We start from the raw sequence: 14,379 nt of genomic DNA on the forward strand, positions 1-14,379 counted from the left end.
ACTTATTAAAATATTTGAATAAGAAATATATAGTAAATTTTATTGAAACTAATATAAGTGTAAGCAAAGTTGCCTAACACTACATGCAAATAGATAGAAGTAGTTCAGAGTGTCATTTAACAACATTTTATGCAAATTACAGTAACGAACTGTTATTTGTCAATATACAAAAAAAGTTTTAACCCAAATAGTCATCAAATTTTTTCAGATTGTTATTTAACAAGAATTTGTGCAAATTACAGCATTTTACACGGATTGGTATGTGTTTAATCATTTGTAAGCTAGTAATAAACTTAATTATTCTTGTAAAAATACCGGTAAATATTTCCTGAAGTCTAAATATGAATTCCGCGTCGCTCAGTTGTATTCACTTGTGTTATGTTTAAATGATTTTGTTGTAACGCAACGTGCACCCCAACAAATTAGCAGAAAAATCGTGCTTAAGTTATAGAAATTTGCATTGCAATTTGTAGGGATGTTGGGATCATAATTACAACAATATTTCAAATGTTACCATCGATGTTATGTCTTTGAAAAAAAATTCTAGCTCATAATTGCTAAAAATTAAAATATTTTTCGAATATATTTCGAGAATATTAATATTTAATTTTAAAAGCCAATAAAATTCAAATAAATATATTTTATCAGCATAATAGTAAAAAAACTAAATTAATTTTTACGCCCCAATAGACAAATACTCAAATTCCCTCTAAATTTACATAAAAGAAGCTTTAAATAGCTTTAAATAAATTACTCGAGTAAAAGGGGTTCATGTTCCCCGGTACCAAGGTCGATAAATATTAAGTTTCGTTTCTTACGAAATAATTCTCTCCTTTTGATGAAACTTTGAATAGTTTCGGAGCGTACACGCACACATCACCGTGCTTATTGATGTCTAATGTTCCGTGTTACCTCCACCTCTAATCTGGGAACTAGGAAACGTCCACTGCCACATGTGCTTCCTCCACGTCCCATCGTTTCATGCATTCAAACTTAATTGATGCACACACGCACGACAACATAACGCAAGACCGCGTTACCGAACACAATTCGGTTCTGTATCAATGGTAGGTAAATTTTATACTCACAGATAGATAATTTGTAGTTCTACATAGAACACGAAATTATTACGTGTAGGTACAAGAGACGCGTATGCGTAACTGGATTTAATTAAATATTCTCAAATTTGGCTATTTTATACCCGAAGCGTATAATTTATCGAGTGTAGAAGCATTTATTGAGCGGCTAGAAGTAGAAATAGAAAAAATGTCGAGAGCAAGCTGCACACGCACGTGAACTTCCGGTTTTTTACGTTTTATTTTCTGTCGGCGCGCCGCAAGAAAGCGGCCAGCACGACGACGGAAACATTGAATTTTAACAGGCATTAGAATAGTATTTTGGTAGTAACGAACGTGGGGTATATAATGCACGAAAATCGAGGAATGCAAAGCAAAGGCGAGAGCAAAACGTTAGGGTGAAACCAAACCGACAAAAGTATGGGCGTCCCGCGTAGAAACTATACGTGAACACATGTCTAACAGCCGTTCTAGCCCAACACACAAAACCCAAACCAATAAAAAAAAAAAAACCGCCGGCGAATTCATCATGATTACAAAGCAATAATGAAGATGTTCACGAGTCGCGCGCGCAATTCCAATGATGGAATTTAATATGCGATGTGATATCGATATTTAAGCGTTTTTTACAACGCAGGCGATTGTATTGCATGCCCTGGGGGCCAGTTGATGGTATTTATATTTTTAATTGGACGTCGCGACTTAATTGGACCAATTAACGTAACGAAAACATCGCCGGTGCTGACCGCGAGCGGCGAGGACGACGAAAATTCGACAGTGGCTCTCGCCCGGCGATTTTGAGCGTTTCGGCGGGACGGGTGACGTGTGTTATAGCCTGTTGGCTGCGCGCAGCTCGCGTTCTTTTCATTCGCGATGACAACATCGCGGTGTATTTTCGGTGTGTTTCACGAGGTTCACGTTCACGGTCAGCTACGAATCGTTTCTTTTTTTGTATTTTGTACCAGCGCGAACACAAACAACCGTCTGCTAGTGGATGAAAAAACAATCGTCAACAAAACAACACTGTTTGCGGTTTAAATTCAAGCATCTTTCGAGTTGGAAGTTGAAGTTGATAAAAATGAATGTTGTTTTCCATCCATTTCAATTCATTAAACGCTGCACCGCGCGTTATATTTATGTACACTTTCTCTATCGTCTGCATTAGTTTTCACTTTCGTGCGCGCCCGCTCACGGGTTCAATCCACCCTCGCAACCCTCGCCGAAAACGCACGCGTCGCCGCCGTGTGGCCCAAGCGTCACGACCGCTCGATCCTTGTTTACATCCCGGCCCGGGTTTATCTGCTGTCTTTTGCGCGAGCGTCGCACCCCTCTGCAAAGGACATGCGAACACATGACGAGCATCCTGATGGGGTGAAATCGTCGAACAGGGCGGCCATTACGAAATAGGCGTTTCGTATCGATACTAACACATTGAAATACGGCGCACAGCGACGTCAACCTAACGTCTAACGCCAGGGAAACGGTTTTGTTCGCCCTGTACGAAACCCTGCGATGGAGGGGTGCAAGCGTACGCACAGAATAATTGTTATGTATTTTTAATTTAATCAAATAAAAAAGCAACCATTTTGAATGAATTTGTTGAATGTTTTTAATTCTTACCTTGGTAATCGTCTGCAGGTGACATATTCGTGAAGCCATTTGTAAACACCATTTTGTTATGAGGAAATGTCTTTAATACACTAATAATTAAACACTTTATCAGTTCAACACGCCACTTTACCGACTTTACTTTGTCGTGCACGCCGACACGCTGTTGCAAAATGCAAGAATGCGCAGCGTGCGCGCGCGGCAACAACTTAACGCGAACAAAACAAAACCAAGAAAAAGATAAAACCCTGGTTCGTGCAGGTTTTGCCGGCGCGATTCGTATATAAACAAAATAACAGGCAACGAAAAAGCGTAAACAAGTCGGAATGAGGATTGATGCGCGGGATTTAAGGCAAATTCGCCGAATTGAACCGTGCTGGATGCGGTCGGATGTGATGAAATTGTTCGTTGGGTTTTCAACGACCGCATGCAACTTGTTAGCAATCAGGTTACAAAATTTAGATTTCTAATAAAAATGTGTGTATGACTTAAATTTTTGTTACTAACCGTTCTGCGGCACGTAGGTACTATTACTGATTTATCACCCACGCGGTTGTTATTATTCTATTAACTATTATTATGTGGTGCACAGATTTTAGTTGAAACACGTGAATTAATGGTTATAAACTATCTATTGAATTGGCGCGAGATAAAAATAAAAGACACAAATCTAGCATAGAAAAAGACTAGTTTTGGGTTTTGAGTTAGGCAACCAAACATGCACCAATTGTGAAGCATTTTCAGTAACAACAGTACTTATGAACTTAATATGTTTTGAAACACAAAAAATGGTTTCTCTGCTTAATTACACATTAAAGAAAAACAACTTTATAATAATATTAGCAAATACGCCTAAAATGTTCAAGAATAATTGATATCTTAATATATATTTCAATTTACTTGTAAATCATCACTTTTTATGTTTTTACTTGGTTGAAATAAAGCACAATTTTCAATTGCATTCATTATTACGACCAAAAACATAAATTTCCTATTACTAACACTAAATAAAATGAGTTTGCAGCGCTTAAAATGTTTCAGCAATTAACATTTCTGAAATGTCACCGGTTTTGTACGCAAGTCGACAGCTGATGGTGAATCAGTCGATCGGTGACCCCATCCGACGTAGCGACGTTTCCGGCGTATCTGTTCGCAAAGCATAGTGATAACACTATCAAACGTAAGTTTACAAATACTACACCAAGGTAACATGACGATACCTACTATAATTCAAAACTATCCAACCCATAATTGATGACACAAATTTCCGGACAAAGGAACACAGCTGTCGAGTTTCGTTCTTCGATAATTAAATATTAATTTCGACCTGAATTTTCAGAATGTCGGGCACAGCATTCGTTGTTTTACCATCGCAAAGCAAACACGGAGTTATCTTCGGCAAGAATGCTGCGCGCCCCGATGGAGATGTTATGGAAGTGGTCTTTGTACCTGCTGGAGAATCTTCAGGGGACATACAAGTCAGTACATCAGTAAAACTTGATATAAAATTTAAAATTAATATATTTTTGTTAAGATAAGAATATTCATGAAGGGATTTATTGGATTTTAGTGTACCTATGTAAGTGTTGAAGCTGCAGGACCAACAAAAGCTGTGATCTTGAACAAATCAAGTTGGACATGGGGCGCAGAAAGTGGCGCCAATGAGTCTGGAATTGCAATTGGAACACTGGCGGTTTCAAGTAAATATTCTGAAGGGGATGCTGATGTGACAGTACCAAGATTATTAGGAGTTGATTTAGTTAGGTAAGTGATATTTATGATTCACAAGTTAAATTTGTGGATAAAAACATTAATTTACTTATTATTAGGCTGGGATTGGAGCGTGCATCAAGCGCATCTGAAGCACTGGATGTAATCACATCTCTCCTGGAAAAATATGGTCAAGGAGGGTCTTCTAGTGACAAGTCTGATGTGTTTCACTGCAATTCATTCATCATTGTAGATGGTAGCACATGTTTTGTTTTGGATACATGTGGGAAGCATTGGGCAGTTGAGGAAATTACAAGTAATTGTTACATTTTCACTTAATTTCCAACTCTAAATCATTAAATTGTCTTTTTAGGTGGATCAAAATGCATAGCAAATATGTACACAATAGGAACCAACATAACTAAACATTCCGAAGGATTACAAGACTTCGCGAAATCGAATGGTCTCTGGAATGGCGAAGGAGACTTCAATTTCGCTGCTGCATTTAATGTGAGCGATCAGCATAAAGAAGAAACGTATCAAAACGCATGCAAAGAGTTGACAAACGCGGTCGCTGCGGGAGCATTCAAAGAAAGCAACATGTTTCAACTATTACGCAGCGAGGAGTTGCTTGCGAATGCGAAATGCCCCACAATGGGCGCACAAGTTTCTACTCTGAGCAATACACGCCCTAGCGCGCATTGGTTCACTGCAACTCAAGATCCACGTCAATCAGTGTTCAAACCTTTAATGTTCACGCCCAATGCGGTTATTTCTAAACATACTGTGTGCCCCAATAAGGTAAAAATACAATCAAAGTATAATATTCTTGATCATGTTATACATTAATTGAATTTTGTTTCAGAATGAACCTCATGTTCTATTCTCTTTGCACCAAGCGGCAATAAACAAACAAGATGACGTACAATCGCTCCTCAGATCGATGGAGCAAAACTGCGTTGAGGAATTAGATGGCGTGATTGATACTCTGGGCGATGATCTCTCCGAATTCGACGAGCTACTTAAAGATTGCGTGGAGACCGAAGTTAAATTCTATCGCTAACTTGATTTTACTGACAAAAAAACGCGAAATCTTTGTTTTTGGCACCTCAAAAACCTAAATAGTTGTGACTAAGTTGAAAACTTAATTTTATATTATTTATTATATGTTATTCTATAATTTCCAGCACACGCGAGTGTGTTTTATATCAGTATTCGTAGATGTACCCGTGATATGACTAGTATTGATGCTTTTTACACGCATTCCAAAGCACACACCGTGCGCAATTATAAAAGTATTATAAAACTCGAAACAGAATGTTGTAATTACAAATCATAACTGCTTTAGGCGTCGCACCAAAGTTCATGTAGTAACTGCGCTCGTATAGAACAACTCTAGCTTGTAAGTTTGTAACTTTTGGCACTTTTACCAGTTCAAAATTAAGCATTGCATCAAAAACATTTAAAATAAACAGAATAAAAGATCACAAGTAATTGTAAGATGTTTGTAGGCATCACATGTACTCCAGAAGTTTAATTTCTTTTGCTTTTGTGATTTTTTTTATACGTATTTATAAACAAGTGGATTGCAATATAAATAAATTACATTATTCGCATAATAAACTGCCTTTTTTTCCCTTGAATTCGCAAGTAGACGCTAAAATTCAGTTTATTTGAAAGTTTGTAATGGCACTTACACTGCGACGATTAAATATAATATTGTAATAAATAATTTGTTATCAATTTTAAAAACATTCAGAACGAGTGACTCAGCTCGTTTTAAGTAGTTCCGCCTCGCGTGACTTGGCGTAAAGCTTTTCAAAGACGTCGCTGATGGGTTTATCTTTATCGGGAAACAACTTACCAAGTATGCTCTCCAGCAGCACATAGACCAGCCGGCGATTGAGTACCGGTCGCTGAAACAGCTCAAACACTGTCAAGAGACCTTTGCGTGTCGTGTCTGAACCGATGATATGCTTTAATTCATCTGCAAATAAACTAGCAAATAAAAACAACGAAGATAAAGTGCATTTGGATATAGATTACCAGTTAAACACGACAACAGTGCCACCTTGGCAGCAACTCGCGTTCGATATTTAATAGCATCATCTCGATCTTGTTTGATATCAGCTTTTACGCCGTTCGGCCAAAATGATTGTCTGAAAAAATAATTTCAACATAAGATTAAAAATTATATGTTTTATTAGGTACTCTATACTTAAAAATGTGTAAATAGTGTGCGACGTTTTTAGGACTAGTCATAATCTCGACATATTCAAGAATACGTCTGTTAACAATATCGCCAAACATAGTCCGTACGATTTGTCGCAAAATCGTAACAATGTTCCTCCTTAACCATTGATTCCTTGACTTTAAATCAAATACTTCATCAACCAGCAGTAACATTATACGTAATGGAATGTTATCGTTATTCTAAAACCAAATTTTCATTTTTCTCCTCAAATTTCGATGCAAAATATGCTAAAACACTTACTTCACTATCCAAATAGGCACCAACTTTCGACCCTTCGTGTTGCATCACCTTCACCGGTGTCTTCGGATGAAAAACCTTCTCCACCACCTCATCCACCGTATGCATCAAAGTCTCCGGCATATTTTTAATCGTTTTCATGCCGGATTTAATCGGATTCACAATCGTACCGATTGTATTTGAGATAGGCCCACCAGATGTCACCCTATCATACTCACCCTGCTCCAGGAACATCATCAGCAGTTCTTTTAGTCCTGGATGACTATGCAGAATATGCGCCTGTGTTATCTCCTGCATATAATTACCCAGCATCTTCATGCGTCGTTCTAATACTGCGCGGTCCATATTGTGGAATGTTTTCTTACCGGGGAATGTAATCTTGGCTAGATCCGAGTATTTCTCTTTAATTTTACATTGCAGGTCGTGAAAATCACTGTACCGGCGATAAATATGCCATTCTTCCAGAAATCCGCTTTCATCATACTGTCGACGCACTTGCGTCGCATAAATACCGAAAGTTTTTCCCTTCTCACAAACAATTCCGGTTTCGATGATTTTAACACATAACGTAAACATTCCCACTCGTAAATTCTCATCTTTTTCTTGCTCCTCTTCAGGTTTCACATTCGTTAGGTCGCTGTTCGAGGAGCCTATTGATTCCTGATCGACTTTTAAATAAGGTACATCACTGAGCGAGCGCGTATGCTTCGAAACACGTTCCAATGCATCTGGTGTTAACAATAATTCGTTTGTTTGACTTGCAGTGTAACCATTGCCCGTATGCGAATTACTGCTTCCATTTTCAGGTACCTGTTGGTGTCTGTATTCTAAATCTAAAGTGTCATACGCGTTTAGGCTGAGTACATCTTCCTCAACAACGTTCTGTTGAATCAAATCCAACTCTTCAAGCATTTTAAAATATGATTTGTGCTTTTTGAAACCGGGCAAAAAGTCTTCGTGTGACTGCATGATATCGAAAATCGCTTTCTGCACATCGTCAAACCACAGTTCGGAAGGTTCCTCGTTTATGTTACGAATGCGGAAAAACAGTTTGTGCACGATGCCTTGATTGACATCGATTTTGTACTCACTTTTATCGCCAATGTACTGATCGTAGATGCTTGCTGCAGTCGAGCGAATGTTTTCGTAGATACTCGCTGCGTTATCGTTGCTTATGCCCTTCATTTTATTCAGCTGCAGGTCACAGAGTTGTTGCTCGACCGAAACTTTCCAGCCTTCAATGTTTAGATAGAAGAAGATGTAGGGTTGTTTCGAAATAGTGGAAACATAGTCGATGTAATAAGACAACGCCACGCTGTTTTTTAAAATTGCTTCTAGGGGTAATTCTATTGTTTTCATGTCTTTATATTTTTCATAATCTGAATAGGAATCAATGGCATCTAAAATATTTAATATTAATTTAATATTTTAATAAAAATTATTACAATTACCTTCGAAATTATCCATTTTTGCAAGTCGACTATCTATTAATTTCACAACATAGTACAGACTGCTTAATTGTTGTTTAATATTTAAGTCACTCTCGCCGCCTGAATCTCTTGAACGTAACAGTTGAATCTCTTTTGAAACCTGTTCTTTGGTATATTTTAGTTCATCACAATTATCCGTTATTCGAAGCGTTGTTAAAAAAATATCGCTTGATGGAATATCTCTTACACACTGTTTAAAAAATAATATTTTCAGATTTTTTTAATACAAATAATTAATTTACACCAACTTACCAGCCATATAAAAGCCTGATTAATATAATCCGGATCCGAAAGCATCGCAATAAGCGGAATTATCACACAATTAGCAAAAATCTCTCTCAAAAAGAAGCGCAAAGCCTTGCAATCAAAGTCTTCATCGGGCAGCAAAAAATACAACAAATATTCGACGAGTTCGCAAAGGAAAGCTTGCTCCCCCTCCGCGTTAATACAAATCTGATCCCTGCAAATTTTATTATTCTCCATTTTGAGCTCCAGCTCAAAGAAGACATCCTCGAGCGTCGCTTGTTTTACATCCGGACTGTAAAAACGTGACTGACCTACATCGCGTCGATCACGCGTTGTTAGATTACGCAAAGCATCAGTTTCGCTCTTGTGTCGCTTGTGCGAACGTTTCGGACTGTTGCGAAGATCTCTGCGTGGCGAACCACGCGGAGACTTTGGCTTTTCCTGCTTTACCTTCGCGCGCGCTTGCTTAAACAATCGCAAATGCGTGGCAGCGTCGTCGACAAAGCGCGTTGTCAGGTAGGGAATCCAGTCGACGTTTTTGGCACGATTGGAAATATTGATGGCGACTCGCTGCGCCGTTTTGCGTATGGCTTTCTGCGTGAATTCATCATCGTTTGATATATGCGCGTACCACGGCAGAACATAATCTCTAATAATATAGTTGAGTATTTCATGTAGTGAACTGTCAATGATTTCACTGCCAGTCACTCTGTTATCACTTTTTTGAGTACGTTTGGGACTTAGAGTTTGTTTAAGAATCTAAGACATAAAAATAATTAAAATATTTATAAAAAATTTTCTTAATAAATGAAATACCTGTTGTAATCCTCCATCTGATATAATATTCTCCAAAGGATTTGACCCACAACTTCTATAGAAACTGTCAATGCTGCCTTTGCTTAGATACAGATAGGAAAGTAAGCTGTAAGTAAAAAACAAGGCCATGTAATGCATGTGTAAGCAGAATAATTAAATAGTAATGAGCATCACCCAACAAGGAATGTAGAAAAACTGATTGCAAGTGTGCTGCACCAGAAGCAACCGAAAGTCGTCGCGAACAATACGATAACGAGTACAATCCAAATAAAGGGTTTGTTATTGCGTTCCATTGCTGCAATCGTCGGAGGCGATCGGGTTTAGAAGAGAAACATATTGCTAAAAGTCCGCCACTGCTACCTGTTTGGTTGTGTTTATTTGAACCTCGTCGCCTTGTTTACGCTGGAGGGCGAATGTGCGCGTATCACAGAATGAATGAACATAGCGCGATTGCAAAATGCCCGCCGATATGTGGGGAATAAACTAGGAGTATTAATAAATGATTAATTTCTCGATTGTGGGACGAGTCGCATAGCTACTCAGCGATTAATTGAGGTTAAAGGTAAACTTTGGTTTTTGTCGCTTTCGTTTACAAGGACGCGAAGAAACACGAACATTCACGAAGATACAAAGTGACAGATACCGTCGTAAACAGAATATGCACAATGTGTTGCCTAACATAAAGTGTATAACATAATATAATATTTAAAATTAACTTATTTGTAAACGCGTTATCAGTATCAGATTACAACATGACACCTTTGTGGTGTATTGATTAGTACAAATTATGACTAACTTATCAATATCATAAGATAGTGTCATATTAGATACACTGTAATGAATTTCTAATTACGATTCTAGAATCCAGAAAACCTCCGTTGGTGGAATATTTTTAATAACAAATAGATAATGTTACCAAAGTTATCCAGACAGTCTATGGCATATTTTGCAACTAATTATAACAAACAAGTTAACTCATTTGGAATATTTTTCATCAAGGATAAAAATGACGCATGTCGTTCTTACCTTTTTATAACATCTTGTTATTATTGTCGATTATATCGTAAAAAAGGGACGAAAACAACACCGGTTCTTTTCAGGCAATAAAACAAGCTGCGCGCGCATACCGGCACCGGCGTTTCTGGTTATATCATACGACATCATGAACTCGGCGGCGGCGTGCTGTCCATGCGTCTCCTGCCCTCTTGCCGCCGATTCGCCGTGAGGCAATCGTAAGCGTATTGGTAGCCGGCGCCCTGCAATAAACTGGAAATTCTGCGCATACAAAATGTTCAAATCCATTCGAAAGAATTTGAATCAATAATAGTACATATTTAATTAGTACGAGTGTAGTTTCCGAGCTGGCGTAGTTATTAATTCAATTTTCAAAAAAAACTGAATAAAAAAGTTATAAACAAATGAAGGTTGATTATTTTTAATGCGCAAAACTAGTTTTAATAATTATTTTAATTTTATAAAGCTCGAAAAGCAATTGTAAGTATTTTGTTTTGTTTTTTAATGTTCTTTAATGTAATTGAGTAAAATTTTAGGGATTCCCTTCGCGGATGATCAATACACACTGTATAAAGTAGGTGTACCAGTACGTGGGGTGCGCCCGACGTGTGTGAGTTAATATTCGCCCTCGTAACAAGCCGTCGAGGGCGTACTAAACCTACCGAACGTAATCAAAGTAGTCGCAAAGCTGCACGCTCTCCGCGAGCAGGAAAAACCCTTTTCTATTTCGGCGCCGCATTGAGTCATCACAATCCAGTGCAACATATTCCCGTATTCCACGCGGTTCCAACTCCACTCGCCGGTCGTGGTTGCTAAGGTACGCAAGCAAGAAAAAACGCAGCACCGCTCCGCACCGCTTCTCGGCCTTCCTCCAGTCACGGGCCGCAATACCGCTCGCCACTCGCCCGCCGTGTGCACAGCGAAACCACAACGGTGTCGTCATCCATCGCGTGCTCGGCGTGTCGCGTTCGTAACTTGGTTAAAAGGTGTTGTTCCGGCCACCAGCGCGCCAGTCGCCGCTAGTCAGGTTTCGGCATTCCGCGTGTACACGACGCGTGCACATCCATCTCTTGTCGTGCGTGCTACATACCGCGTAGAAAGCGGATCTTCGGTGCTTCAACATCTCCACGAAGAAGAAGAAGTTCAACAGCACACCGGCATCATGCAGTACACGCAGGTGACGATGCCCAACTACTCGTACATCTTCAACTTCGAGTCGGAGTTCAAGCATCAACACACACGAACATGGATGGAAACCAATTGGACACTCGCCTTCTACTATGTGGGTCTGTACATGGTGCTTATCTTCGGCGGGCAGCACTGGATGCAAAGCCGTCCCCGGTTCGAGTTACGCGGCGTGCTCGTTTGCTGGAACACGGCGCTGGCGAGTTTTAGTCTAATGGGAGCAATGCGCACCGTGCCGGAGTTTATCACGACCATAACCCACCATGGCCTCTACCATTCGGTGTGCATACCATCATTCATCGAACAAGACAAGGTATCTGGCTTCTGGACGTGGATGTTTGTCCTGAGTAAATTACCCGAATTAGGCGACACGTTGTTCATCGTGCTGCGCAAGCAGCCGTTGATCTTCCTCCACTGGTACCATCACATCACCGTCCTGCTGTATTCGTGGTTCAGCTACACGCAATACACCTCCAGCGCGCGCTGGTTTATTGTAATGAATTACTGCGTGCATTCGGTGATGTACTCGTATTATGCACTGCGCGCGATGGGTTACAGCCCACCGCGGCAATTCGCCATGGTGATTACCTCACTGCAGCTGCTGCAGATGGTCGTCGGCTGCGCGGTGAATCTATGGGCGCGTCAACTCCTGCAGGCCGGCACTGAATGCCACGTGTCGGACATCAATGTGAAGCTGTCAATCGCGATGTACTTCAGCTACTTCGTGCTCTTCGCACGCTTCTTCTACAAAGCATACTTCTCCGGTGATCGAAGGAAGAAGGCCAAGAATGCGCCGGTGACAGCCGAATATCCGCTGCTCAAGTCAAAGGCGCAATAAATGCCCACGCATTTATAATCGAATCGATTGCAAGCAATTTTGTGATTACGATGCATTTCGGTTTGCTCGGCGGGATACGCGAATAATCGGCTGGTAACGACCCGCTGTTGTTGTAGTCAGGCAAACACTAATCTATTATTTATAAACTAGGAGGTAAACGGACACGCGGACGAAACAAACAAGACACAACAGACACACATTTCTTGGGTGATGGAAAGTTACCGCATTGCAAACGTTGTTACTAGAGCGCGTTCGTAATATTTTAAGAGTTACTCTAGCTGTAATCTGAAATATCATTAAACTACTACTAAAAATTAAGTACTAGGTACAAAAAAACCAAACACAAACTCACTCACTTTGAATTCATTTCATTCGAGAATTGAAATTCCAGTGTGATTGGAAAAGGAGCCGTGCGTTTAATTGAAAGTCAACGCGTTAATGCGTTCAATATGTAGGTTGTAAGTGAAATGAGCGGCAGGAAACGCAAAACAGCAAGAGAAACAACCTTCAAAACCATTCAATTTTGAGAGCCGGGAATGTACATTTCTGAACTTGAACTTCAACTTGATTCACAGTTATTTCAATAACTATTATTAACACACAAGAAGAAGCTCATCTTGTCACAACAAGTTGTAGAAGGTTACTTAGTCAGTTAGCTCAATGTAAAACCGAGAAATATTGGTATAAGTGTAATAAGTGTGTTGATTAATGAGTTTAATTTAATAATTTCGAAAAGAAAGTGTTTTTTTGCGAGAAGGTTGTGTTACACTTATACCGAGAAATAATTTTTAAGTAAAATTGTAAAGTGGAACATTCCTACAAATACACTATCTGCAACACACATTTTCACGACACGATTTGTCAAGTGTACAATTTGCATAGGGTAATAATTGATTTTTGACTCGAGACAACAAACTAGGAGAAATTGCGAGTCAACAAAAGTATCTGTCAAACAGATCATGTACTAAATATGTAGTGAAACTAAATGCAGAAATGTGTGGCTTGAAATATGCATTTTTTTAAAGTAATACGATGATGATGTGTACCTAAGTACGAGTAATGTGGGGATTACAATATTGTGATGTATTAATTTTTATTTAATATAAATTTTGAATTATGTTTTCGTTACGTTTGAGTTTTGTTTTTCTGTTTCTTTCATTCTCATCATCCATTGATTTACCTTTTTAATTAAGTTGATTGCTTATTGTTTTGCATGTGCACGTGTTTAACATTAACATCTAGAACAAATAGTGATGTTTTATTTCATTTCGTTTCGTGGCTGATTGATTGAAATTTATTATTGCATCGCAAAAAACTGAAACAAACCGGACGTCCTGTTCGTACGTTTTCAATTACACACTTGGAAGCGCGTGCAAGCTGCACTCGCCTATTAAACCGCCAGCCTAGTTTCGCTGGGATTTGTACAGCTGAGGCGTCTGTTTTCATTTGCAATATTAATAACCGCTGTGCGTACAACCGCAGCATTAGGAACGCCAACATGGCGGCGACGTTGATCATTATTTCAACAAGTTCAATTCCCGACAGTCACGGCCAGTGAAGGGTGAAGCCCTCGGTAAAAGTTTACTCGTTACGTACCTTTAATTGTCAAGTTGTTGATATTATCATGGGTTACGACACTGTATGATTGCGTATTCATGTTGCAACTCTTCATTGTGAGGATGTCAACTTGTGACATTTCGTGGTTATGCGCAACTGGTTGCCTACATTAATTTTTTTGCTGCCACGATGTCCAATTGTAATTTGTGGTTATTAAAACAAAGTTTCCCGCAATTAATTGTAATTAGTATCAGTATTTGACGCTGTTAATATGCCACTAGACGCATAATTAAGAAATTAATACTTAATAACGTTTTAGTTATACCATTGTTACCAATTGTTACATAA

At 39.1% G+C, this 14,379-nt stretch overlaps 4 protein-coding genes across 5 annotated transcripts in view; 2 read left to right on the forward strand and 2 right to left on the reverse strand.

Moving 5' to 3' along the window:
• Imp (IGF-II mRNA-binding protein) overlaps positions 1-3,199 on the reverse strand; it is a 33,309-nt gene extending 30,110 nt beyond the window's left edge. Inside the window, exon 1 of the mRNA XM_065308200.1 lies at positions 2,697-3,199. Within this exon, the coding sequence (XP_065164272.1) occupies positions 2,697-2,748 (52 nt within the window). The 5' untranslated portion in view covers positions 2,749-3,199. The remainder of the gene's footprint in view (positions 1-2,696) is intronic.
• A 547-nt stretch (positions 3,200-3,746) lies between these two features.
• On the forward strand, positions 3,747-6,017 carry LOC135796268 (secernin-1). Its single transcript, XM_065308205.1, has 6 exons — positions 3,747-3,864; positions 4,024-4,162; positions 4,255-4,448; positions 4,514-4,710; positions 4,768-5,195; positions 5,260-6,017. The coding sequence occupies exons 2-6, from the start codon at positions 4,025-4,027 to the stop codon at positions 5,455-5,457; spliced, it is 1,155 nt and encodes a 384-aa protein (XP_065164277.1). The 5' UTR covers positions 3,747-3,864; position 4,024; the 3' UTR covers positions 5,458-6,017.
• A 30-nt stretch (positions 6,018-6,047) lies between these two features.
• Positions 6,048-10,042, reverse strand: LOC135796266 (sorting nexin-13-like). Of its 2 annotated transcripts, none has more exons than XM_065308196.1 (8): positions 9,612-10,042; positions 9,438-9,543; positions 8,628-9,380; positions 8,337-8,565; positions 6,889-8,264; positions 6,613-6,827; positions 6,441-6,553; positions 6,048-6,381 (listed from the first exon to the last, which is right to left on the reverse strand). In XM_065308196.1, exons 1-8 carry the CDS (start codon positions 9,728-9,730, stop codon positions 6,164-6,166), a joined length of 3,129 nt encoding a protein of 1,042 aa, XP_065164268.1. In that variant the 5' UTR covers positions 9,731-10,042; the 3' UTR covers positions 6,048-6,163. The 2 variants fall into 2 exon arrangements, with proteins under 2 accessions (XP_065164268.1, XP_065164267.1); XM_065308195.1 differs by having other exon boundaries at positions 6,889-8,285; positions 9,612-10,040.
• Positions 10,043-11,222: 1,180 nt separating this feature from the next.
• Positions 11,223-13,602, forward strand: Baldspot (elongation of very long chain fatty acids protein baldspot). The gene has a single exon (XM_065308206.1). It carries the CDS (start codon positions 11,614-11,616, stop codon positions 12,472-12,474), a length of 861 nt encoding a protein of 286 aa, XP_065164278.1. The 5' UTR covers positions 11,223-11,613; the 3' UTR covers positions 12,475-13,602.
• The last annotated feature ends 777 nt before the right edge of the window (positions 13,603-14,379 follow it).

The sequence above is a fragment of the Atheta coriaria genome, unplaced genomic scaffold (genome assembly GCF_025399875.1).
Source record: "Atheta coriaria isolate IRGN ID8LTWV9N9 unplaced genomic scaffold, Caltech_Dcor_3.1 hic_scaffold_7_pilon, whole genome shotgun sequence".
NCBI lineage: Eukaryota > Metazoa > Arthropoda > Insecta > Coleoptera > Staphylinidae > Dalotia > Dalotia coriaria.

What these genes read in the sequence shown, in the direction of transcription:
- LOC135796268 (XM_065308205.1), top strand. Translation starts at nt 4,025, where the DNA reads ATGTCGGGCACAGCATTCGTTGTTTTACCATCGCAAAGCAAACACGGA. An exon ending in TTAGGAGTTGATTTAGTTAG is followed by an intron (nt 4,449 to 4,513) that starts GTAAGTGATATT and finishes ACTTATTATTAG; the next exon opens with GCTGGGATTGGAGCGTGCAT. An exon ending in ATACTGTGTGCCCCAATAAG is followed by an intron (nt 5,196 to 5,259) that starts GTAAAAATACAA and finishes ATTTTGTTTCAG; the next exon opens with AATGAACCTCATGTTCTATT.
- LOC135796266 (XM_065308195.1), bottom strand. Translation starts at nt 9,730, where the DNA reads ATGGAACGCAATAACAAACCCTTTATTTGGATTGTACTCGTTATCGTA. An exon ending in TTTTCTACATTCCTTGTTGG is followed by an intron (nt 9,544 to 9,611) that starts GTGATGCTCATT and finishes TTTTACTTACAG; the next exon opens with CTTACTTTCCTATCTGTATC. An exon ending in AAAAATGGATAATTTCGAAG is followed by an intron (nt 8,286 to 8,336) that starts GTAATTGTAATA and finishes TAAATATTTTAG; the next exon opens with ATGCCATTGATTCCTATTCA.
- Baldspot (XM_065308206.1), top strand. Translation starts at nt 11,614, where the DNA reads ATGCAGTACACGCAGGTGACGATGCCCAACTACTCGTACATCTTCAAC.